Source organism: Rattus rattus, chromosome 10, assembly GCF_011064425.1.
Source record: "Rattus rattus isolate New Zealand chromosome 10, Rrattus_CSIRO_v1, whole genome shotgun sequence".
NCBI lineage: Eukaryota > Metazoa > Chordata > Mammalia > Rodentia > Muridae > Rattus > Rattus rattus.
This window is the reverse complement of record NC_046163.1, coordinates 40,299,223-40,324,375: the sequence shown is the minus strand read 5'-3', so window position 1 is coordinate 40,324,375 and position 25,153 is coordinate 40,299,223. Positions and strand designations below refer to the sequence as shown.

Sequence of the window (25,153 nt, the reverse complement as noted above, 5' to 3'; positions counted from 1 at the left end):
AGCCCCACCTCCTTCCCGCCCTCACATTTTTCAGCTGGCCACGCCCCTGAGCGCCTGGAGGGCGGAGTTGCCTCAGGCACGTCAGGCCCGCCCCCTGCCTCCCTGAGGAGTGAAGGCTGAGAGGAGGGGGCTCCTGCGAGGAAAGAGCTGGGGGAGGGGCGGTGTGAGGGTGACTGATTTCCTTCCGGCACGTCGCCCGCTCCGGAGGAGGGGGCGGGGGGTTTCACTTCCGGGACGGTGTTCCGGCCCATTCCGGCCCATTTCCACCCCCGGAGGTAGGTGCTGCTCCTCGACTGAGCTCGGGCCCCGCACCCCCGCCCCATTAGCCCATACCAGACGCTCCTTGGCCGCGTCTTGGTTGCAGCCAGCTCCTGGAGCGCTCAGTCGCCGCCCCACCTCCCTCCAAGCACTCGGCGACCTTCCACTCCTTTGGCTCTGGGCTGTAGAGCTCGCGGGCCCGCCCCCTTCGCGAGCCCCTCCCTCAGGACCCCGCGCGGCGGGGACACACCCAGACACACCCCCACCCCGGCAGCCTCCGCCGCCCTCTACGGAGTCCCGGGGCACCGCCCCCTTTCCCCTCCCGAGCCTCACCTGTGCGCCCGCAACTCCCTTGCCGCGGGGCTCTGCTCCTCTCTCTTCCTGGCATCCGTGCCACCTCCTTGCATAGCCCCTTTTTCCCATGCTTCCTGATACTAATGGAGGCTGCCCCAGTACCTGACTGGCCAACCCCAAGCGTTCCCGATTCTCCCTTTTACAGCTCTCGCCCCTTCAGCGCCGACGCTAGAGAAAGACTTTACTCCAGGGGCTTCCTCCTCACTGGGGAATTGCTGGAAAGAGCAAACAAAAAGGCGCTGGTGTAGGCTCCAAAATAAACATCTGAATTCGTGATGGCATCGACAGAGGCTCTTAATGGATTAAAAGTTTCAAAACAAACAATAACGCTTTGGAAAAAGGTCAGATTGGTTAAAGTTGCTTCTTGAAAGCCGTGTTTGCACTTCCCTGTTTACTCAATAAGTGTGTTGTAAATGCGAGGTGATAATGTGAGCTTGTTAGGACAACTTCCTAGTGTGCTGTGTAGTCTCATAAACTTAGAGATAAATTGGGTGCACGGTGAGCCTAAATCCGTAAGTCATTGTGGTATATTCAAACTACCCTCAACTAAGATTATCTGATGCAGTTGCAGTCGGTTAGTGTGAAATTTCAGGCTTTACATTTGTCAGCTGTGGGAAACCAACTTTCCCAACCAAAATAACATCACCACTTTGGAATACCCAAGTTCGTGTTTGTTCGGGAGAAAAAGATTTAACTTAGTTTTTGCTAACTCTGGAGACTAGGCCCCAAATTCTCACATGTTAATTGAATGCTGACAGGCCTGGGGAACCTACAGTTCACCTCAGAGCCCATATTCAAAAAGTGGGAGCTCAAACTGGTAAAGCTTAAAAGTATGAGTCTAATCTGGCATGGTGGTCAAACACCTCTGGCACCAGCATTCTTTAATCTCGGCAGAGGCAGTCAGATCTCTGAGTTAGAAACCAGATGATCTACATAGTGAGTTTCAGGAAGAGCCAGGGATACACAGACCCCGTCTCAAACAAACAAATACCTAGTGTGGTGGCTTCATTCTTGCATTCCTAGAGGCAGTGGCAGGTAGATCTCAGTTCCAGGCTAGCCTGGTCTACAGAGCAAGTTAGAGCATCCAGAGCTACACGGAGAAACACTGTCTCCGGGGAAAAAGTGATAATAGTGGCCGTTCATGTAGGATATTAATCAGTTCATAAACACCTTGTGCCACATGTAAATCATGGTCAACCTGTATGTGTTTGATGCCCCCTTCTTAATGAACTTCTATCTTTGTTATATAGCTTATAAATAAAGTATGGGCATAGCTTGAATTTTTCTCAGTGTAGCAATCACTTTTTTTGTGTGTGTCATTTTACTGTGAAATCTAAAACACCTTGTGCCGGGCTTAGAAGTAATCCTAGTACTTAGAAGGTAGGATCAGGAGGTTGAGGCCAGCTGTAGTGTAAGACCTTGTCATTAACAAAACACCTGCTGGCAATTCTGTTTCTACATCCAAACACGAGGGGAACTCCTTTTTTCTTCCTGAGACAAGATTCCACCTATGTAGCCCAGACTCATGATTCTCTTGCCTCAGTGTCCCATGTGCTAAAATTATGTATGTGTGTACCTAGCCCTGGTGGGAAGATGTTAAACTTTTAGGGATGGTTGCACTAGAAAGCACAAAGGGAGTCAAACTAACACTAAGACTATGGTTTGCTCTTTCAGCAGGGTTGAACGTCTGCCTGTACTTTCAGGCATGACCATGGAGAAAAGTGGAAACATACAACTGGAGATCCCCGACTTCAGCAACTCTGTTCTGAGCCATCTCAACCAGCTACGAATGCAAGGCCGTCTCTGTGATATTGTGGTCAATGTGCAAGGACAGGCTTTCCGGGCTCACAAAGTAGTGCTGGCTGCCAGCTCCCCTTATTTCCGGGATCACATGTCCTTGAATGAAATGAGTACTGTGTCCATTTCTGTCATCAAGAACCCTACTGTTTTTGAACAGCTTCTTTCTTTCTGTTACACAGGGCGGATATGCCTGCAACTAGCAGATATCATCAGCTACCTAACAGCTGCTAGTTTTCTGCAGATGCAGCATATTATAGACAAATGCACACAGATCCTAGAGGGCATTCACTTTAAAATTAATGTGGCTGAGGTTGAAGCAGAATTAAGTCAAACAAGGACAAAGCATCCAGAGAGACCTCCAGAGTCTCACAGGGTAACACCGAATCTAACCCGCTCACTTAGTCCACGCCATAATGCCTCGAAGGGAAACTGGAGAGGACAAGTCAGTGCCGTGCTGGATATCAGAGAGCTCAGTCCTCCCGAGGAGTCCACCAGTCCTCAGATAATTGAACAGAGTTCTGATGTAGAGGGCCGGGAGCCCATTCTCCGAATTAACAGAGCAGGACAGTGGTATGTGGAAACAGGGGTAGCAGACCAGGGGCCCCAGAGTGGTGACGAAGTCAGGGTCCTTGGAGCAGTGCACATCAAAACTGAAAGTCTGGAGGAGTGGCTCGGGCCGGAGAATCAGCCTTCTGGAGAAGATGGCAGTAGTGCCGAGGAGGTTGCCGCCATGGTGATTGACACCACAGGCCACGGGTCTGTAGGGCAGGAAAGCTACACTTTAGGGTCTTCGGGAGCCAAGGTAGCTCGGCCAACCAGCAGTGAGGTCGACAGGTAAGGTTGGTTTCCCCTTTAAAGCTGTTGTACAGGCACCAGAGCCCTCTGTTACAGAGGACATCTTTCTAACCTGATGTTCTTACCAGCTTTCTGTGGGAGACTGCAGGCTTGTCAAAAGACTTGCATCATTTTCAAAGCAGGAGGCTCCTGCTTCTGAAATATTGACGATGTGAGAACTGTGGTAAAATTAGCCACACCAGTGAATCAGAGTAGCATCTGCAGCCACTCTAGGATCAGTAATTGCCAGGGAGCGGATTGGCAGGGGTCTGGTGACACTGCTGTTTCTCACACAGGTAGGTGACCTTGTGGAATTTGACTTTCCTCATAGCACTGTGTATTTCTCTTTGTCCTTAGCTACCAAAGTAGAGAAAGTTTGGTAACATCAATAATTGTTCTTTTTCAAATTACAGTAATTACAGTACAGTAATTCTAGAGAAAAACTTTTTGAATGTTTTTCAAGTGTCACCTCGTGATGTGTCCTTTGCAGCTGCTACTGCCCAGGCCCGACAGTCCTCACGAGCGCTGCTATGGTCTGTGGTCTACACTGTTTTCATATACTGAGTCTGTTAGAAGAGGTCCTTGTGATGGAAATAGCACTGGTTTCATCTAGTCAATTGAAAAAAAATGTTACTAGTTTAGATTGATAATATTTTGTGTGTGTATATACTTATTTATTTTTTATTTATTGAGAAAAGGTTTCTGTAGCTCAGGCCATCCTAGAACTCAGGGCAGTTCTCTTGCCTCAGCCTCCTGAATACTAGGATTTTTGGCATGAGTCACCATATTTGTATTTTTTTCTTGTTGTTATTTTGGGGTGATTTTGTTTTTGTTTTTCTAGACAGGTTTCTTTGTGTGACCTGGGTTGTCCTAGAACAAGCCGGCATGGAACTCAACTCACAGAGATCTAATTGCCTCTGTTTCCTGAGTGCTAGGATTAAATGGGTGTGCTACCCGCCCCCCCAGCTCACATTTGGCTTTGAATTTTTTGTTGTTGTTGTTGTTGTTGTTGTTGTTGTTGTTTTGAGATAGGTAATTCAAGATGACCTATAGCTTACTATGTAGCCTAGGCTACCTCCAACTCAAACATTCTTCCTACCTCAGGCTACCAAGCACTTAAGACGATAGGCTAGCTGGTTCTTTTCCCTGCTTAAAATAGATTGAAATGGATAAAGGCACTGAGAGTCAAGTCTGACCGTCTGGGCTCACCCACGGCATGCACACGGTAGGAGGAGAAAATGAACTCTAGTAAGTTATCATCTCATCTCTACACGTCTCTCATAAATAAATAAGTAAATAAAACTGATCTTGGGAGTAATTAAAACTAACTCATTTCTTTATAGCTGACAATGTAGACAGACAGGATTTTTTTAGCCACTTAGGTGGTCTTCATTTGAAAATTTTCCATCATGTGACCTTGATAAGCTAAATAATCTTCAGCACAGAATATTCATCCCCAGGGTTGGTAGTTGTTGTCCTCCTGCACTAGAACTATATTAGAATGTATCGTACATTTTTTAAAAAGCTTTAATCTATATGAACTGTAAACAAATTACCGTAAGAGAAGGAGCAGCCCAAACCCAATAGTCACATAGATGAGCCAGAGTTTCCACACTTGGATCTTAGCCCTTGGAGGTTGAAGCAGAAGGATTGCTGTGAGTTGAGGAACATGTACACTTGGAGCCTAGCCTGTACAGTGAGTGCCAGGCCACCCCAGGCTTCCTAGCAAGACCATAGCTCATAGACAGAACTACAGACTTGTCAGTACTTACTAGAGTAGAAAGCTTGTCTTCTATGCTCTGCTTGCTTTGCCGCTTTGAGAATATGCGTCTGACGTAGTGCATTCTTCAGTGATAAGCTAGAACAGAAACAGTATCAAGTCTGTGACACTACTTGTCTATTGGTCCCCTTTATGCTCCTTTTCCAACAGATTTAGTCCCTCCGGCAGTGTTGTTTCCATGACAGAGAGACACAGAGCCAGAAGTGAGTCTCCTGGGAGAATGGATGAGCCTAAGCAGCTTAGCTCCCAGGTATGTAGTTGTGGACTTAGGGGTGCTGTGTTGGTTGAAGAACTTGTCACTGAATGGACGAATAAAAGAAAGATGGAGGAGAAACAACAGTAGCCCTGTTAAATACTGGACTTGATATATATTAATTTTCTCTTAATCTTCCTTGGGAGCATGCTAGAATAGATTTTGAGATATAGAAAGAAAAAACTTAAAAGTGTGAGGGTGGAACAATGGGTCAGCAGTTAGAGCACTGCTCTTTGTGAAAACTCTGGTTTGGTTCCCAGTGTACAACCATCTCTAACTCCAGATCCAGGGATCCAGTGCCTTCTGACCTCTGCAGACACTAGGCACGCTTGTGTTCCATATATGTACATGTAGGTAAAGCACTCTACACATAAAATTAAGGTTTTTTTTATTATGGAACTTTTTCCTAATTATAGAACTATGCCTGTAAACCTGAGAGTAAAATTAACTCCTGAACATTATACCTTTGGGTCATTTAGAACCTGGTTTAAAATAATTTCATTTAGGGTAGGTAGGGAGTGTGTGTGTGTGTGTGTGTGTGTGTGTGTGTGTGTGTGTGGAGTAGTAGTAGGAGTAGTAGTAGTAGCAGCTTATATAATATCTAAACAAATATTAAAAACATAAGCAGGGTTGGGGATTTAGCTCAGTGGTAGAGCGCTTGCCTAGCAAGCACAAAGGCCCTGGGTTCGGTCCCCAGCTCCGGGAAAAAAAAAAATTATTAAAAAAAAAAAAAAACATAAGCAAATTGCTTATACATTTCTGTGTATTCTCTTGTATGAATATATCTTTGTGTATGTTTGGGTTTCATTAATATATATATATATATATATAATTTATTGCCTTTTTTTATGTGCATTGGTGTTTTGCCTGCATGTATGTCTGACTGTCTGTGTGAGGGTATCAGATCCCCTGGAACTGAAGCTAACAGTCATAAGCTGCCATGTAAGTACTGGAAATTAAACCTAGGTTCTCTGGAAGAGCAGCCAGTGCTCTTAACCTGAGCTATCTCTGCAGCTCTGTATTTTTTTTTTATTTGCTTCCTAAGTCATACCACATCATACTACAAAGTTCTAAAGTCTAGATGTGGTGGTGCAAATCTGTAATCCCAGCATTTGGGCAATAGAGGTAGGATTGCTACAAATCTGAAACCAGTCTGAGCTACTTAATGAATTCCAGGCCAGCCAGGGCATAGAGGAATAACCTATCTTTAGAAACAAAAACTCACAAGAATGCTACATACTTCCCAACTCTCCTTAGCTAGAGTAAGTGGATGGTTGACTTTTTTTTTTTTTTACTTTTACAGATCTTAATCATTGAGTATTGATTTTCAAAGCTAGAAACTATATAGATCTCAATAAATTAGACACTTTAGTCCTTAAAAAGGAAATACAAGTAGTTAAGATCGTTTGGCTTGCCAGACATAATAATGTTTAACTTTAATGCCTGCACTGGGGAGTGGAGGCAGGTGAATGGATCTCAGTCATTCAAAGCCAACCTGATCTATATAGCAAATTCCAGGCCAGTGAAGGTTAATGCCTGCACTGGGGAGTGGATGCAGGTGGATGGATCTCAGTCATTTAAAGCCAACCTGGTCTATATAGCAAATTCCAGGCCAACGAAGGCTACATGTTAAGATTCTGTCTTTAAAACAAAAAACAAACAAAAAAAAGATAAATTTTTTAACCTCTGTTATAATTTCTTATTATCCAAACCACTGGACATTTGTTATATATATTGGTATACTAAAGCAGTGTAAGGTATTGTTACAAAATTTTTGTTTTGGGGGTTTTTATTGTTTTGAGGCAGGGTCTCCATAGCCCAGGCTGTCCTCAAACATGCTCCTTCTGACTTTACCTCCCTGGGTCTGGGATTACAGATAGCATTCCAGTACACTGCTATTTTGCTTTTTAGTTTAGTTTTGTCTTTTTGTTTAAGTGGTAGAGAAAATGTTAAGAGCTAAGAGGGAAAGTAATTAAAATGTCTTTTCCCCCCATCTGTCAAATTTGCTATAATACACAAAGGCAACTAGTTATGCAAATAGAGGTGGTGATTGGGGCAGATCTTAACAGCCTTGTAGATTAATCGCACACAGGAAGAATATAAGTACTTACAGACATTTACTAGACTTAATGTCCACATAATGTAAGTACACTTAAACAGATTTCTGTACTTGTGCGTGAAGGTAATTTTTTTGTGGAGGTTGGTATACGTGTATATATGATAGATAGAAGTAAACCTTGTGCCTGACAGTGTTGACATATGCCTTTAATCCCAGCACTTGGAAGCCAGAGGCAGGTTCTGGTCTTTGAGTTTGAGACCAGCCTGGTCTACAGAGCGAGTTCCAAGACAGCCATGGGGGTTGGGGATTTAGCTCAGTGATAGAGCGCTTGCCTAGCAAGCTCAAGGCCCTGGGTTCGGTCCTCAGTTCCGGGGAGAAAAAGAAGAAAAAAAAAAAAAAAAAGCTGAACACCAAGACAGCCATGGCTACACAGTGAGACCCTGTCTTGGGAAAAAGAGAAAAAGAAAAACAGGAAGGAAGAGGAGAAGTAAATCTCAGATGTTGCACTTTTTACCTTAATTTCTCTTGAGAAAGGGTCTCTAACTGGCCTCACACTCAAAGACTCAGCTAGGCTGGGCAGGATCCCTATTTGTCTCTGCCTTCACAGTGCTGGAATTAAAAACTTAGTGTGGCCACACGAAGCTGCTTTCATAGAGGTTCTGGGGATTACACATAGGCCTACCGCATGCATGGCATGACGAGAGCCTTGCTGACTGAGCCGTCTCCCCAGTGGTGGACTTTTTTCCTTCTAACTAAGCAGATTTTAAACGCAGTTTCCATTTCCTTCCCTTTTCTTCCTCTTCCTTAAGGAAGGAAGGAGGGGGTTCAGTTTTAATTATTGATGTATCTGTCATTTTGTACACATGAGTACAAGTGCCTATAGAGGCTAGAAGAGGGGCGTGGTGCCTGCAGTGCTTTGAATGAGAATGGCCCCCATGGCTCTCTGTTTGAACTCGTGGTCCCTGGTTGTGGAATGGCTAGGAGGTATGGCCTTGTTGGAGGAAGTGTGTTACTGAGGGTGGCCTTTGAAGTTTCAAAAGCCAAACCAGGCTATCTGGCTCTCTGCTTCCTGCCTGAGGTTCAGTTCAGATGTAAATTCTCAGCTACCACTCCAACACCATGCCTGCCTGCTTGCCTGCCTCTGCCATCCCCACCATGATGATTCTGGACTAGCATCTGAAATTGTAAGCAAGCCCCCAATTCAGTGCTTTATTGTATATATTGCTTTGGCCGTAGTGATTTGTCAAAACAAGTACAACCCTAAGACAGGTCCAGGAATCCCAGGAGGGTATGGGTACTGTGAACAGAACTCAGGTCCTCTCGAAGAGCAACAGATGCTTTTAACTACTGAGCCATCCCTCTAGCTCCATCTTCCCCTATGTGACGTAAGAGAGTGTTATCCAGGCTGTTCTTAAACTCTTCGGGTTAAAGGTCTGCCTGCCTTAGTCTCCCAAGTAATGGGGCCTTCTGTTTTGTGCCACACTGCAAGGATTTAAAACTTTTTGTTATTTGCTTCAAGGCTCACAAATGCTGGAATTTCAAGAATATAACACCATGCCTTGCTTAAATACAGTTTTTAGTTGTAATTAGGATAGAGATTATATTAGAAATACATAAGGGTATTTACCTTGCTAAAGGAAAAGATAAAATCTATAAAGAAATAGGATATAAATAATACTGTCTAAGGCTGGTGAGATGGGTCATCCAGAAAAGGCAGCTACTGCTAAGCCTGACAACCGAGGACCACATGTCTAAAGGGCAAAACTGATTTCTATAAGTCGTCCTCTGATTTCCATACACACCACACACATTCTTTCTTTCTCTCCTCTCTCTCAGTTGTGTGTGTGTGTGTACCTGAGAAGTCTGCCTAATGTAGAACTGTACTCAGGTTCCCTGGAAGAACAGCAAATGCTGTTAACCAACCACTGAGCTATCTCTCCAGCCCTGATAAATGTAATGCTTTAAAAAAAAAAAATACTGTCCAGAAAGGATAAGTGTGTCTAATTTATTATGGTAAATCTATTCCATTTACTAGTTACTTTCCTGTGCCACAGAAGACCAAAGCAAGGCAAATTTTTATATATTTTATTACAATTATCTGCTTTTGTGCAAGAATATGCATGTGGCCATCAGAGGACAACTTGGAGGAGTTGGTTCTCTTCCATCTTGTGGGTCACTTAGGTCGTCAGGCTTAGAGGCAGGATCTCTATCCACAGGAACACCTCAGTGGCTAACTTACATTAGTATGACCCAAAAAAGAGGAAAGAGAGAAATCTGATAGACTGAAATACTGAAGGTGTAGCTTAGTGATAGAGTAGCTTGAAGACATGAAACCTTGGCTCAGTGCCCAGCACTTCAAAAAACCCTTTAAATAAAGAAACTGACTTTCTGACTATAAAGGGTGAATCTGGAACAGACTGCCAAAGTTACTTCTGAAAATCGTTTTCTTTTTTCTACCACTAGAAAGTTAAAAATACTTGGCCTAATTTTCCAAGTAAGTTGCAATCTTTCCAGCTCAGCTTCCCCGCTACCATCAGCATCCAGTGTCTGTTTTGACTTGTCGACTTCTCCGTGCGCTCTAACTCCATCAGGTTCTTTCTGAGTCTGACATTCCTCATTCTTCCGGGTCCACTTAAAGCCCCTTTCCCACGTTTTCTCTGCCCTAACTAGTACAGTGTTCTTCAATCTTTTTTCTTAAACCACTATTACAGCATTTTACACACTGCATTATTTTTCTTCTTTTGCGGGTGGGAGGGGAGAAATGGAAGACAAGCACTGTACACCAAAGAAAACGCCCAGCTTCTTCACTTTCCTCACTGCTACTAATTCATAGAAACTACTCCTCGCCTGTTTGTTGGATTTTGTGGTTCTTACCAAATTGAAGTCTCCTTGAGAGCAGACTGTTTCTAACCTTACGTGTATCTCTGACATTGTCTTGTCAGTTTTACTTCTAAGAATAGTAATGGTTGATTTATTTAGTAGCTTTTGAAATCTCCAGTTTAAGGGGAAAGCTAAAATTTTCAGCTTTGAAGATGTTTAAGTAACATTAGTGATTTTTTTATTCCTGTTCAGTTCCTTGAGTGTCTGGTAGCAATTACAGAGTGAAGTGATGGGGAACTTTGAGGTCTATATCAGGTACATGGGATACCTGTTTTAGAAAGTGTAGAAATGTTCACATGTGGTAGTTTACCCTGTAATCCCAGCACTTGGGAAGCTGAGGCAGCAGAGTCACTTCAAGTCTGGAGCCAGCCTGAGCTATGTACAAGTTCTAAGCCTAGGCTGATGTGTATCAAACTGACAGAAAGTACAAGAAATCGCTTTGGTGGTGTTTGCTTTTGGTTTTGATCTTCCATTTTTTGAGGCAGCCTTTGCTGTCCTGGAATTCTCTCTGTAGACCAGACTGGCCTTGAACTTACAAATCTGCCTGCCTCTGCCTCCCAAGTGCTGGTGAGATAAATAATTCTTAAAATGTTTTTTGAAACAAGTATTGATTGAGTTCATAGCTATTTGGCAATGCAGAATATCCATGTATGTATATATTATAGGAAATTGCCAAGTGGGATGGCAAAAACCAAGAGGCACCCATTTTATGGTCTTGTTTCATTTACTTTTTAAAATCACATTTTAAAAAGTTATGTTTGTGTGTATGCATTGTGTGTTTATATATGTGTATCATTCATGTGTGTCTATGTGTAGCATAGCCATAGTGTGTATGGAGGTCAAAGATCAACTTGTATGAATCAGTTCTCTTCGTTCACCATGGGGGTCTCAGGGATTGAACTCAGATTGTCAGACTTTTCTTTTTGGGGGACAGCAGTATGTATGTGGTGGTGCCGTTGTTTTGAGAACAGAGTGTCTTCTATGCAGCCTTGGCTGTTGTAGAACCCCTCAGTGCTGGGATTTAAAGTTGGGATTTAAACTATTTAAAGTCAAATAGTTGACTTTTCAAGTGTTTTCACACACTGAGCCATCTCACCAGCCCTCTTCTGTTTTCAGAGTTCAAAACAAAAAACTATAAGAGTTCCAGTGCTTCCTTTGTTGTTTGCTCTTCAGTTGTACCTTACCACAGTCATTTTAAATGAGATGAATCACAGTGCATGATTTTTGTAATCATAGCTCAATGTTTATTAGAATGCAGCGTTTTCCGTGTGTGCACAGAACTGGTGTGGGGTGACTTTCCTCAAAGTTTCAAGGTGTTTTTTAGAAAATTATACCCTCAAGATTATAAGTAAAACTGGAATTGACTTGGCACCTGAGAACAGGAGGGAAACTGGATGCAAAATATATGTACATGTATATACATGAGTTTATAATACTTAATATATACACACACATACTTGAATTTTAATGTTTAATTATCACGAAACAGTTACCAAACTAGAGTGCTCAACACAGCTCTGAAGAAATGATCTCGAAAACTAAGTGGAACTCACATTTGAACCCAGGGCACTCTTAATTATTACATGATACCATGCATTCAAATTTTTTCCAAAATGCCTAAGTTTGAGGACACTGACTGTAGTGCCAGCCACATAGGAGACTAAGCAGGAGAATCTCTTGAGCTAGGGATGTTTGAAGCTAGCCTTGGCAATACAGTGAAGTCTGTCACTAAGAATAAGATTTTGGTTTTGTCACAAGGTCTCACTATATCCCTGGCTGACCTTGAGCTGTGGGTGCTCTTCCGTCTTCTCTGTGCTGGAATTCCAGATTACAAATGTGAGCCATCGTGTCCAGTACAGAGCCTTTCTTTTTTTTTTTTTTTATTAACTTGAGTATTTCTTATTTACATTTCGAGTGTTATTCCCTTTCCCGGTTTCCGGGCAAACATCCCCTTCCCCCCCCTTCCTTATGGGTGTTCCTCCCAACCCTCCCCCCCATTGCCGCCCTCCCCGACAGTCTAGTTCACTGGGGTTCAGTCTTAGCAGGACCCATGGCTTCCCCTTCCACTGGTGCTCTTACTAGGATATTCATTGCTACCTATGAGGTCAGAGTCCAGGGTCAGTCCATGTATAGTCTTGGGGTAGTGGCTTAGTCCCTGGAAGCTCTGGTTGCTTGGCATTGTTGTTCATATGGGGTCTCGAGCCCCTTCAAGCTCTTCCAGTTCATTCTCTGATTCCTTCAACGGGCGTCCCGTTCTCAGTTCAGTGGTTTGCTGCTGGCATTCGCCTCTGTATTTGCTGTATTCTGGCTGTGTCTCTCAGGTTCGATCTACATCCGGCTCCTGTCGGTCTGCACTTCTTTGCTTCATCCATCTTGTCTAATTGGGTGGCTCTATATGTATGGGCCACATGTGGGGCAGGCTCTGAATGGGTGTTCCTTCAGTCTCTGTTTTAATCTTTGCCTCTCTCTTCCCTGCCACGGGTATTCTTGTTCCCCTTTTAAAGAAGGAGTGAAGCCTTCACATTTTGATCATCCGTCTTGAGTTTCATTTGTTCTAGGCCACTAGGGTAATTCAAGCATTTGGGCTAATAGCCACTTATCAGTGAGTGCATACCATGTATGTCTTTCTGTGATTGGGTTAGCTCACTCAGAATGATATTTTCCAGTTCCAACCATTTGCCTACGAATTTCATAAACTCGTTGTTTTTGATAGCTGAGTAATATTCCATTGTGTAGATGTACCACATTTTCTGTATCCATTCCTCTGTTGAAGGGCATCTGGGTTCTTTCCAGCTTCTGGCTATTATAAATAAGGCTGCGATGAACATAGTGGAGCACGTGTCTTTTTTATATGTTGGGGCATCTTTTGGGTATATGCCCAAGAGAGGTATAGCTGGATCCTCAGGCAGTTCAATGTCCAATTTTCTGAGAAACCTCCAGACTGATTTCCAGAATGGTTGTACCAGTCTGCAACCCCACCAACAATGGAGGAGTGTTCCTCTTTCTCCGCATCCTCGCCAGCATTTGCTGTCACCTGAGTTTTTGATCTTAGCCATTCTCACTGGTGTGAGGTGAAATCTCAGGGTTGTTTTGATTTGCATTTCCCTGATGACTAAAGATGTTGAACATTTCTTTAGGTGTTTCTCAGCCATTCGGCATTCCTCAGCTGTGAATTCTTTGTTTAGCTCTGAACCCCATTTTTTAATAGGGTTATTTGTCTCCCTCGGTCTAACTTTTTGAGTTCTTTGTATATTTTGGATATAAGGCCTCTATCTGTTGTAGGATTGGTAAAGATCTTTTCCCAATCTGTTGGTTGCCGTTTTGTCCTGACCACAGTGTCCTTTGCCTTACAGAAGCTTTGTAGTTTTATGAGATCCCATTTGTCGATTCTTGATCTTAGAGCATAAGCCATTGGTGTTTTGTTCAGGAAATTTTTTCCAGTGCCCATGTGTTCCAGATGCTTCCCTAGTTTTTCTTCTATTAGTTTGAGTGTGTCTGGTTTGATGTGGAGGTCCTTGATCCACTTGGACTTAAGCTTTGTACAGGGTGATAAGCATGGATCGATCTGCATTCTTCTACATGTTGACCTCCAGTTGAACCAGCACCATTTGCTGAAAATGCTATCTTTTTCCATTGGATGGATTTGGCTCCTTTGTCAAAAATCAAGTGACCATAGGTGTGTGGGTTCATTTCTGGGTCTTCAATTCTATTCCATTGGTCTATCTGTCTGTCTCTGTACNAATACCATGCAGTTTTTATCACAATTGCTCTGTAATACTGCTTGAGTTCAGGGATAGCGATTCCCCCCGAAGTCCTTTTATTGTTGAGCATAGTTTTAGCTATCCTGGGTTTTTTGTTATTCCAGATGAATTTGCAAATTGTTCTGTCTAACTCTTTGAAGAATTGGATTGGTATTTTGATGGGGATTGCATTGAATCTGTAGATCGCTTTTGGCAGAATGGCCATTTTTACTATATTAATCCTGCCAATCCATGAGCATGGGAGATCTTTCCATCTTCTGAGGTCTTCTTCAATTTCTTTCTTCAGAGTCTTGAAGTTCTTGTTGTACAAATCTTTTACTTGCTTGGTTAAAGTCACACCGAGGTACTTTATATTATTTGGGTCTATTATGAAGGGTGTCGTTTCCCTAATTTCTTTCTCGGCTTGCTTCTCTTTTGTGTAGAGGAAGGCTACTGATTTATTTGAGTTAATTTTATACCCAGCCACTTTGCTGAAGTTGTTTATCAGCTTTAGTAGTTCTCTGGTGGAACTTTTGGGATCACTTAAATATACTATCATATCATCTGCAAATAGTGATATTTTGACTTCTTCTTTTCCGATCTGTATCCCCTTGACCTCCTTTTGTTGTCTGATTGCCCTGGCTAGAACTTCAAGAACTATATTGAATAAGTAGGAGAGTGGGCAGCCTTGTCTAGTCCCTGATTTTAGTGGGATTGCTTCAAGTTTCTCTCCATTTAGTTTAATGTTAGCCACTGGTTTGCTGTATATGGCTTTTACTATGTTTAGGTATGGGCCTTGGATTCCTATTCTTTCCAGGACTTTTATCATGAAGGGGTGTTGAATTTTGTCAAATGCTTTCTCAGCATCTAATGAAATGATCATGTGGTTTTGTTCTTTCAGTTTGTTTATATAATGGATCACGTTGATGGTTTTCCAGATATTAAACCATCCCTGCATGCCTGGGATGAAACCTACTTGATCATGGTGGATGATTGTTTTGATGTGCTCTTGGATTCGGTTTGCCAGAATTTTGTTGAGTATTTTTTTAAGCGCCGATGTTCATAAGGGAAATTGGTCTGAAGTTCTCTTTTTTCTTTGTTGGGTCTTTGTGTGGTTTAGGTATAAGAGTAATTGTGGCTTCATAGAAGGAGTTCGGTAGTGCTCCATCTGTTTCAATTTTGTGGAATAGTTTGGATAATATTGGTATGAGGTCTTCTATGAAGGTCTGATAGAATTCTGCACTAAACCCGTCTGGACCTGGGCTCTTTTTGGTTGGGAGTCCTTTAATGACTGCTTCTATTTCCTTAGGAGTTATGGGGTTGTTTAACTGGTTTATCTGTTCCTGATTTAACTTCGGTACCTGGTATCTGTCTAGGAAATTGTCCATTTCCTGCAGATTTTCAAGTTTTGTTGAGTATAGGCTTTTATAGTAAGATCTGATGATATTTTGAATTTCCTCTGAATCTGTAGTTATGTCTCCCCTTTTCATTTCTGATTTTTGTTAATTTGGACACACTCTCTGTGTCCTCTCGTTAGTCTGGCTAAGGGTTTATCTATCTTGTTGATTTTCTCAAAGAACCAACTTTTTGGTTCTGTTGATTCTTTCTATGGTCCTTTTGTTTCTACTTGGTTGATTTAGGCTCTGAGTTTGATTATTTCCTGCCTTCTACTCCTCCTGGGTGTATTTGCTTCTTTTTGTTCTAGAGCTTTTAGGTGTGCTGTCAAGCTGCTGACATATGCTCTTTCCTGTTTCTTTCTGCAGGCACTCAGCGCTATGAGTTTTCCTCTTAGCACAGCTTTCATTGTGTCCCATAAGTTTGGGTATGTTGTACCTTCATTTTCATTAAATTCTAAAAAGTTTTTAATTTCTTTCTTTATTTCTTCCTTGACCAGGTTATCATTGAGTAGAGCATTGTTCAATTTCCACGTATATGTGGGCATTCTTCCCTTATTGTTATTGAAGACCAGCTTTAGGCCGTGGTGGTCCGATAGCACGCATGGGATTATTTCTATCTTTCTGTACCTGTTGAGGCCCGTTTTTTGACCAATTATATGGTCAATTTTGGAGAAAGTACCATGAGGAGCTGAGAAGAAGGTATATCCTTTTGTATTAGGGTAGAACGTTCTATAAATATCCGTTAAGTCCATTTGGCTCATGACTTCTCTTAGTCTGTCTACGTCTCTGTTTAATTTCTGTTTCCATGATCTGTCCATTGATGAGAGTGGGGTGTTGAAGTCTCCTACTATTATTGTGTGAGGTGCAATATGTGTTTTGAGCTTTAGTAAGGTTTCTTTTACGTATGTAGGTGCCCTTGTATTTGGGGCATAGATAATTAGGATTGAGAGTTCATCTTGGTGGATTTTTCCTTTGATGAATATAATGTGTCCTTCCTTATCTTTTTTGATGACTTTTAGTTGAAAATTGACTTTATTTGATATTAGAATGGCTACTCCAGCTTGCTTCTTCCGACCATTTGCCTGGAAAGTTGTTTTTCCAGCCTTTCACTCTGAGGTAGTGTCTGTCTTTGTCTCTGAGGTGTGTTTCCTGTAGGCAGCAGAATGCAGGGTCCTCGCTCATGTATCCAGTTTGTTAATCTATGTCTTTTTATTGGGGAGTTGAGGCCATTGATGTTGAGAGATATTAAGGAATAGTGATTATTGCTTCCTGTTATATTCATACGTGGATGTGTTATGTTTGTGTGCTTTTCTTCTCTTTGTTTTGTTGCCAAACGATTAGTTTCTTGCCTCTTCTTGGGTATAGCTTGCCTCCTTATGTTGGGCTTTACCATTTATTATCCTTTGTAGTGCTGGATTTGTAGAAAGATATTGTGTAAATTTGGTTTTGTCATGGAATATCTTGGTTTCTCCATCTATGTTAATTGAGAGTTTTGCAGGATACAGTAGCCTGGGCTGGCATTTGTGTTCTCTTAGGGTCTGTATGACATCAGTCCAGGATCTTCTGGCCTTCATAGTTTCTGGCGAAAAGTCTGTTGTGATTCTGATAGGTCTGCCTTTATATGTTACTTTACCTTTTTCCCTTACTGCTTTTAATATTCTTTCCTTATTTTGTGCGTTTGGTGTTTTGACTATTATGTGACGGGAGGTGTTTCTTTTCTGGTCGAATCTATTTGGAGTTCTGTAGGCTTCTTGTATGCCTATGGGTATCTCTTTTTTTAGGTTAGGGAAGTTTTCTTCTATGATTTTGTTGAAGATATGTACTGGTCCTTTGAGCTGGGAGTCTTCACTCTCTTCTATACCTATTATCCTTAGGTTTGATCTTCTCATTGAGTCCTGGATTTCCTGTATGTATTGGACCAGTAGCTTTTTCCGCTTTTACATTATCTTTGACAGTTGAATCAATGATTTCTATGGAATCTTCTGCTCCTGAGATTCTCTCTTCTATCTCTTGTATTCTGTTGGTAAAGCTTGTATCTACAGCTCCTTGTCTCTTCTTTTGGTTTTCTATATTCAGGGTTGTTTCCATGTGTTCTTTCTTGATTGCTTCTATTTCCATTTTTAATTCCTTCCACTGTTTGATTGTGTTTTCCTTTAATTCTTTCAGGGATTTTTGTGTCTCCTCTGTATGGGCTTCTACTTGTTTATTTATGTTTTCCTGGAATTCTTTCATGCATTTTTTATTCCTCTCTGTAGGCTTCTACTTGTTCTCTAAGGAGTTCATCATGTCTTTCTTGAAGTTCTCCAGCATCATGATCAAATATGATTTTGAATCTAGATCTTGCTTTTCTGGTGTGTTTGGATATTCCATGTTTGTTTTGATGGGAGAATTGGGCTCCGATGGTGCCATGTAGTCTTGGTTTCTGTTGCTTGGGTTCCTGCGCTTGCCTCTCGCCATCAAATTATCTCTAGTGTTACTTTGTTCTGCTATTTCTGACAGTGGCTAAACTGTCCTATAGGCCTGTGTGTCAGGAGTGCTGTAGACCTGTTTTCCTCTCTTTCAGTCAGTTATGGGGACAGAGTGTTCTGCTTTCGGGCGTGTGGTTTTCCTTTCTACAGGTCTTCAGCTGTTCCTGTGGACCTGTGCCTTGAGTTCACCAGGCAAGTCACTTGCAGCAGATAAGTTAGTCTTACCTGTGGCCCCGAGGCTCGAGTTCGCTCGCGGGGTTCTGCCCACGGGCTCTCCGCGGTGGCAGCGACCGGGAAGATCTGCGCCGCCTCTTCCGGGAGCCTCCGTGCACCAGGGTTCCAGATGGCCTCCGGTGTTTTCCTCCGGTCTGTTTCCTTCAGGATCCGGCGGTGTCTCAGGCAGGGCTCCTGCTGCTCCTGGGCCCTCCCCCACAGGAACCCAGAGGCCTTGTACAGTTTCCTCTTGGGTCAGGGATGTGGGCAGGGGTGGGCAGTGTTGGTGGTCTCTTCCACTCTGCAGCCTCAGGAGTGCCCGCCTGACCAGGCGGTAAGGTATCTCTCCCACGGGTTCTGGGAGCAGAGAGCTGCTGCGGGCCGGGATCCGCGGGTGTGGGACTTCCGGTAAACACAGGACGTGCCTGGTCCTAGAGGGATTCTGCCTCTGTTGTCCCGATTCCACCAGGCAAGTCACTTGCAGCAGATAAGTTAGTCTTACCTGTGGCCCCGAGGCTCGATTGAGCTCGCTGGGTTCTGCTCGCCGGCTCTCTTCAGCGACCGGGAAGATCTGCGCCGCCTCTTCCGGGAGCCTCCGTGCACCAGGGTTCCAGATGGCCTCCGGTGTTTTCCTCCGGTCTGTTTCCTTCAGGATCCGGCGGTGTCTCAGGCAGGGCTCCTGCTGCTCCTGGGCCCTCCCCCACAGGAACCCAGAGGCCTTGTACAGTTTCCTCTTGGGTCAGGGATGTGGGCAGGGGTGGGCAGTGTTGGTGGTCTCTTCCGCTCTGCAGCCTCAGGAGTGCCCACCCGACCAGGCAGTAAGGTATCTCTCCCACGGGTTCTGGGAGCAGAGAGCTGCAGCCTTTCTTTTTTAAAAAGATTTATTTACTAAATATAAGTACACCACTGTAGCTGTCTTCATGCACACCAGAAGAGGACATCAGATCTCATTACAGATGGTTGTGAGCCACCATGTGATTGCTGGGATTTGAACTCAGGACCTCTGGAAGAGCAGTCAATGCTCTTAACCACTGAGCCATCTGTCCAGCCCCCAGTTCAGATTCTTACCAATATATCTCAAGGTGTTATTACCAATATCTAACCTCATGAGAACCCCACAAAGCTGGATCAATGTGTGATGACATTGTTAGGAGCCTCAGGAATGTCTCTGTGTTTTGTCTTTGGTCATTTGGGATTTCTTAGTAAGGTGCTTCCTTATACTTTTCTGTGAGTTCTGTTTTCATGACTTAGGGAATTGAATAAAAATTCCATAGGAGGGGGCTGGAGAGATGGCTCAGAGGTTAAGAGCACTGACTGCTCTTCCAGAGTCCTGATTTCAATTCCCAGCAACCACATGGTGGCTCACAACCATCTGTAATAGGATCTGATGTCCTCTTCTGGTGTGTCTGAAGGCAGTTACAGTGTACTCATATATAAAATAAAAAAAATTAAAAAAATTCCATAGGAAACAAATCAAAAGCTAGATGCTGTGGGTACTCCTCACTTGGGAAGTTGAGACAGGAGGATTGCCAAGAGTTTGAGGCTAGTCTGGGCTACATGGTGAGACCCTGTCTAAAATACCATAAACCTCAGTGTACAGTTCAACTTTTGATGTCATAACCTGGTTTCTCGGTGTGCTGATGAACTGCCTCTTTTGGGAATGCTGAAGAGAGCACTGTCAGGCTTGTACATGAAAAAGAGACAAAAGATTGCTTTAGAAGCTAACACATACAGAAAGTTAACTAGGTGAATCATCAGTAATTTTTTTTTGCATTAATATCTTGACTTCCGCTAAAAATTGTAATTATTTCCCACATGGCTTTGTTTAGAAAACTGATGTCAATGACTTTAGTAGTCAACAGGCCAAAAAAGAAAAAGAAAATTAGTAATTTCTGAATTTAACTAATAGAACTTTGAGCTAAAAGTGTTAATCACTTCAAAATGTTTTTAAAGATTTTTTATTGTTCCATTTTACATTATTATTATTATTATTAATTTTTTAATAAATCTGACTAAGTGATACTGGTGGCTTTATACTCACTGTGTAGACCTAGCTGGCCTGGAACTCCAGAACTCCACCTGCCTCTGCCTCTCAAGTTTTGGGATTAAAGGCATGCACCACTATGCCCTGCTTAATTATTTTCCAAATCATGCATGTGTTTCTGGTGGGCAAGTATGTGCACATATGTGCAGATGCCTGTAGAAGCCAAAGGCATCGATGTGGAGCTGCAGGCACTTGTGAGCAAGTAAACATGAGTGCTAGGAACTAAACTGGTCATCTGCAAGAGCTGTGCACACACTTAATGACTGAGCCACGTGCTTATCCTTCCAGTCGTCAGCTGGAAACACTCCATGCCCTCAGCCAATTTACTATGAAGTCACTTCAAGATTTTTAGTGTTCAGGGAGTAGAGAGGTAGCCCAGTGGTTAAGAGCACTGGCTGCAGGGGTTGGGGATTTAGCTCAGTGGTAGAGCGCTTGCCTAGCAAGCGCAAGGCCCTGGGTTCAGTCCTCAGCTCCGGGGGGAAAAAAAAAACTGGCTGCTCTTCCAGAGGACCCAGGTTCAATTCCTAGCATCCACATGGGCTCACAGCTGTTTGTAACTCTAGTTCTAGGTGACTTCCCACCCACTTCTGGTCTCTAAGAGCACTAAGCACACATGATGCATAGACATACATGCAGGCAAAACACCCATATACATAAAATAAAAGTTTAAAGAATTTTGTTTTAGTTTTTAGAATGATAATGATATGCTGGTTAGTTGTGTGTGTGTGTGTGTGTGTGTGTGTGTGTGTACACCTACATACACATATTTATGTATTTATAAAGCTTACTACTTCTGGTTAACATGGTAATAATAGTGTCATAAATGAAAGTTTGTTATATTTACCTTTATATGCTCTATACTTTTATATGTAGTACACATAAACCACACTTGAATTTTTGTTTTAGTTAAAAGCAATTGAAGAATTTTTCTCCAGTTATATTAGGTATATGACAAATGCTAGCCATGTCATTACTACATTAAACAGTTCAAATTATAGAACATTTTCACCACAGAAAGTTCTATATACGCTACAGTCAGTTGTCTAGAAAATAGCTGTGAGGATAGAATCAGGAATAGTATTGTGGGCTCATGTTCTCCTGGTACTGTAAAATAGTACTAAAGCTGAGGTTTGGGGTTTGGCTTTTGGGTTTGGGCTTGGTGTTTTGAGACATGTCTCATGTAGTCCAGGCTGGGCTTCAACTCCCTAGTAGCCAAAGGTAATCCTGAACTCCTAGTCCTGATGTTTCCACCTCCCCAAGTATAGCAGAGACTTAGTAAGTATCCAGCCAGAACTTTCTTTGCATTGCACTTTTTATAGCAGTGAAATAATACTCTCAGAATTCTTTTTTATATTATTATGTTAATAGCTTTACCTTTTGGTAGTATTAACTTCCCTCTCGGCTCTCCATTACAAGTAAGTGAATATGGGCAAGGATGTCACTAAGTCTCAGAGCACTTTTACAAGGCCCTGTGTCTGTGTTCTATTCCTTACATCACTCAGACACAGAAACATACACTTCTTAGTAATAGGCACAAGTGCTTAACATTATGTAATATTCACTTACATTCTTCTTCTGACTCAGGTAGAAGAGTCAGCAATGATGGGAGTAAGCGCCTATGTGGAGTATCTCCGAGAACAAGAAGTATCTGAACGATGGTTCCGGTATAATCCCCGCCTCACCTGCATCTACTGTGCCAAATCTTTCAACCAAAAGGGAAGTCTGGACCGCCACATGCGCCTGCATATGGGAATCACACCATTTGTCTGCCGCATGTGTGGGAAAAAGTATACCCGGAAAGATCAGCTGGAATATCACATCCGCAAGCACACAGGCAACAAGCCCTTTCACTGTCATGTTTGTGGCAAAAGTTTCCCCTTCCAGGCCATCTTGAATCAACACTTTCGAAAAAACCACCCTGGTTGTATACCCCTGGAAGGGCCTCATAGCATTTCTCCTGAGACTACTGTCACATCTCGACAAGCTGAAGAAGGGTCACCTTCACACGAAGAAACAGTTGCTCCTGGAGAATCTGCTCAGGGCTCAGTTTCTACTACTGGGCCAGATTGAAACATTGAGGGGGAGGGGGTAGACCCTCTTCCCCTTTGGGCTGTAACCAGCCCCTATCAGGACCATGGGTTGATACTTAGATTCACAAAATGCCACGTCACTCAACAAGAAGATGTTCCCATGGTTTTGCCAAATTAGAAGACCAACATGTGGAAAGCACTAAAGGCTCTTCTCCTCGTTCCCACCTCACACTTTGGAAAATAATCAAGCAAATCACCTTCTAATTCAGGGATCAACAGCCTTGGTTTGTTAACTTTATAAGAAAAATGTTTTTAAACAAACTGATCAACGGATGGTCATTTATCTACCAGTCATAATTGAACACCATACTTAGGTCCATATCATCTTGATGGGTGAAGTCCCAGAGCTAAAAAAAACAGCAGCAGGAGCTTTGGTCAACTGAAGCAGCCCATCAGAAGAGGGGAATCCCGGTAGTCACATGGTGAGAAAGGGGAATCTTTCTTTCCTCTTCCCTGCAGAGCATGCATTTCCATGTTTAAGGGAAAAAATACAAATACTGGTGACTCTTAACAGTCTGAAAGGTTAGATTGAGTTTACCCTGGTGAGGCATCTAATACTTTGCCTAGTTGTTTCATGTGATGATGAGGGTAGCTCGAGGTAGCTAGCTACCTGGAGCAGTGGTCCAGCAGGCAGACTCACCTGAAGCACTTGGGGCATGGAGAAGTAAAGTGAGCCCCTAAGCGTTTACAGTGGGCACTCATATGAAGAGCTTGAGAAAGAGGAACAGGGGAGGAAGTACTTCTGTGCTTTGCAGATCTGCACAGCATGGAGCTGAACTGCAACTTCCTGTTTGGTATTTGTAAACCATAGCACTTGCATACATCCTTGGGCGTTACAAAAATGTTTCTAGTTATGTGATTTAACTTGTTAGGCTGACTACCAAAAGTTCATCCTCTTGAGCTCCTAGTTTCATATAACAGCAATATTATACATCAAAAATGTCACTTTTCAGTGAAATGAGCCTGGATTGTATTTTTAAGTCCACAGATCTCCACATTTGATAACTTTTATATGAGGTTTTTAAACAGTTTTTTTCTGCAATGCTGTAGTTGAAGAGAGATTCAACACTATTGTTCTTATTGCAACCACAGTTTCATTTCCTTCGACATGTTTTATACTTCGTATTTTCAGTCCAATGAAGAACCTCACTTAAATCTGTGTCTTGGGTCTGTAAATCTATATATAATTCATAAACAATTAGCAAATTGCTGGTGACTCCAAGAGCTCTATTTTTTGTTTTTTGTTTTTTTAAATAATACACTACAGGGCACTTCACTTACAAGAAAGTATCGTGCACAATCATGTTGCAATAAATGATCAAGGGATCAGTTCTTATCAGGTGTGGCTACACTATCATTCCTAAGATTTTTAAAACTTCAAGGGGCTTTTTTAGTGATCTTGATTTTTTTCTGAGATTCTTAATCCAGCTCTGAAAGAATTTATCAAACACTCAGAGCTTTATATGCCCATCTTGCATGCGGAGAGAGAGAGGAGAAATATTAAATGATACAGGCAAGTGGATACCTGCACTCTACCGTGCAAATAGAAGTCTCTAGCTTGAGTGATTTAAAGAGAATATTTAAATGTATAATTGCTTTGGTACAGGGATGTGGATGATTCTAAGACATTTGGGGGATGGGCTAGTCCTCCCTGCACTAGTGAGCCATTTCTGAGAATGTGAAGCCCGCGTGCTCCTTGTGAGCACTCTGTGGTATGAGTAAAGGTAGAGGAAAGCTGTTCTTTAATAACTGGAATGCAGAGGGTGGCCTTGAGCAGTCTGAGAATCGGATATACTGTATCACTAGAGAAAGATTATCTCTTCTGAAGAAGTATAGAAATTCATCCTTTAAAGGAGTATTTGGTACTTCACTTGAAGAGCCTGCCCTTAAAAGCAGCACAGCCCTGGAGAGTAGTATCTCATCTCTGATGATCACAGGCAGGCTTCTTGCTACTTAGTTGGACAGCAGTGTGATAAAGTGACTCTGCCTCCTAGAGTCACTTAGGGATGCCTGCTCTGGGGCAGAACAACGTAGAGCTGGAGTTCTAGGGAAACTGTAGCTGTACTCAAGGCCTTCAGCGGACACATCTTGTCATTACTGATCAGGCAGGTAGCTTGGGAAGTACAGAAGATGCTGCTTCAGATGGATTTTTTTAAGCCAACCAAAAATATTTTAAGTCTGCCCTTCTTTTGAAAAGTTAAGTTGTATGCTGAAAAGTTGTTTTTTTGCATTTAATAGCGTTTTAGGTTGTATGTGAAAAAGTTGAGCTTTTAACTATTATCAAATTATAATGGTAAAGTGCAGTCATTTCTGTAAAAAGAAACGGGAACACTTATCAACACTCCATTTAAGGTCAGGCACAAGCAGCTTGAATGGGGTAGAGACTGTCGAATTCATGTGGAAATGTTAGGCATGCTTGGTGGGTTCCCTTCCGTTCTCACTCATTTCTAATAGGGTTTGACTGTACTGATACTGTGAACAGAGTGCTTCCCGTCCTAGGACCACATCAGCACAATCTTCTTTGCTGGTTCTCTCCTCTAATTGGCCTAGCCAGAGCCATGAAATTCATGAGACTTCTAGCCAGGCTACCTTTGAAACAAAGTTTGCAAAAATAATCTTGTGTTTTAGTTAGAAGTGATACCAATCTAAATATCCAGGATTCTTATCCACATTCACTGTGACATTGTCCTACTTATTTGCTAACGTCACTGTAGGGTCATAAGGGTTAGTAGTATACATGTGTATTAATGAATATTGGTGTGTACAAGGAGTATGTATGCTCATTAAGGGTGTACTGAATGGACTTCAGCTGATGCTGAAACTTACTACCAAATCTTGGCTTGCACACGTCACCTTGTGAGGGGAACCACATTAGCAGTGAGAGCCCAGTCAGCAGTAGTAACGGAATGCCATGAGATTGCAGTGTTAGGGCTGCTTCCGTTCAGTGGAACTTAGCAGCACAGGGGCTGTCCAGTGTTCTGAG

The 25,153-nt window shown here is 42.6% G+C and overlaps 1 protein-coding gene across 4 annotated transcripts; it reads left to right on the top strand.

The window, feature by feature from the left end:
• The first annotated feature begins 79 nt into the window (after positions 1-79).
• On the top strand, positions 80-23,879 carry Zbtb37 (zinc finger and BTB domain containing 37). 4 transcript variants are annotated; one of them, XM_032914769.1, is made up of 5 exons: positions 80-275; positions 758-953; positions 2,290-3,246; positions 5,177-5,276; positions 21,665-23,879. In XM_032914769.1, the coding sequence occupies exons 3-5, from the start codon at positions 2,318-2,320 to the stop codon at positions 22,148-22,150; spliced, it is 1,515 nt and encodes a 504-aa protein (XP_032770660.1). In that variant the 5' UTR covers positions 80-275; positions 758-953; positions 2,290-2,317; the 3' UTR covers positions 22,151-23,879. The 4 variants fall into 4 exon arrangements, with proteins under 4 accessions (XP_032770660.1, XP_032770661.1, XP_032770664.1 ...); XM_032914770.1 differs by having other exon boundaries at positions 2,287-3,246; XM_032914773.1 differs by lacking the exon at positions 758-953.
• Positions 23,880-25,153: the final 1,274 nt, after the last annotated feature.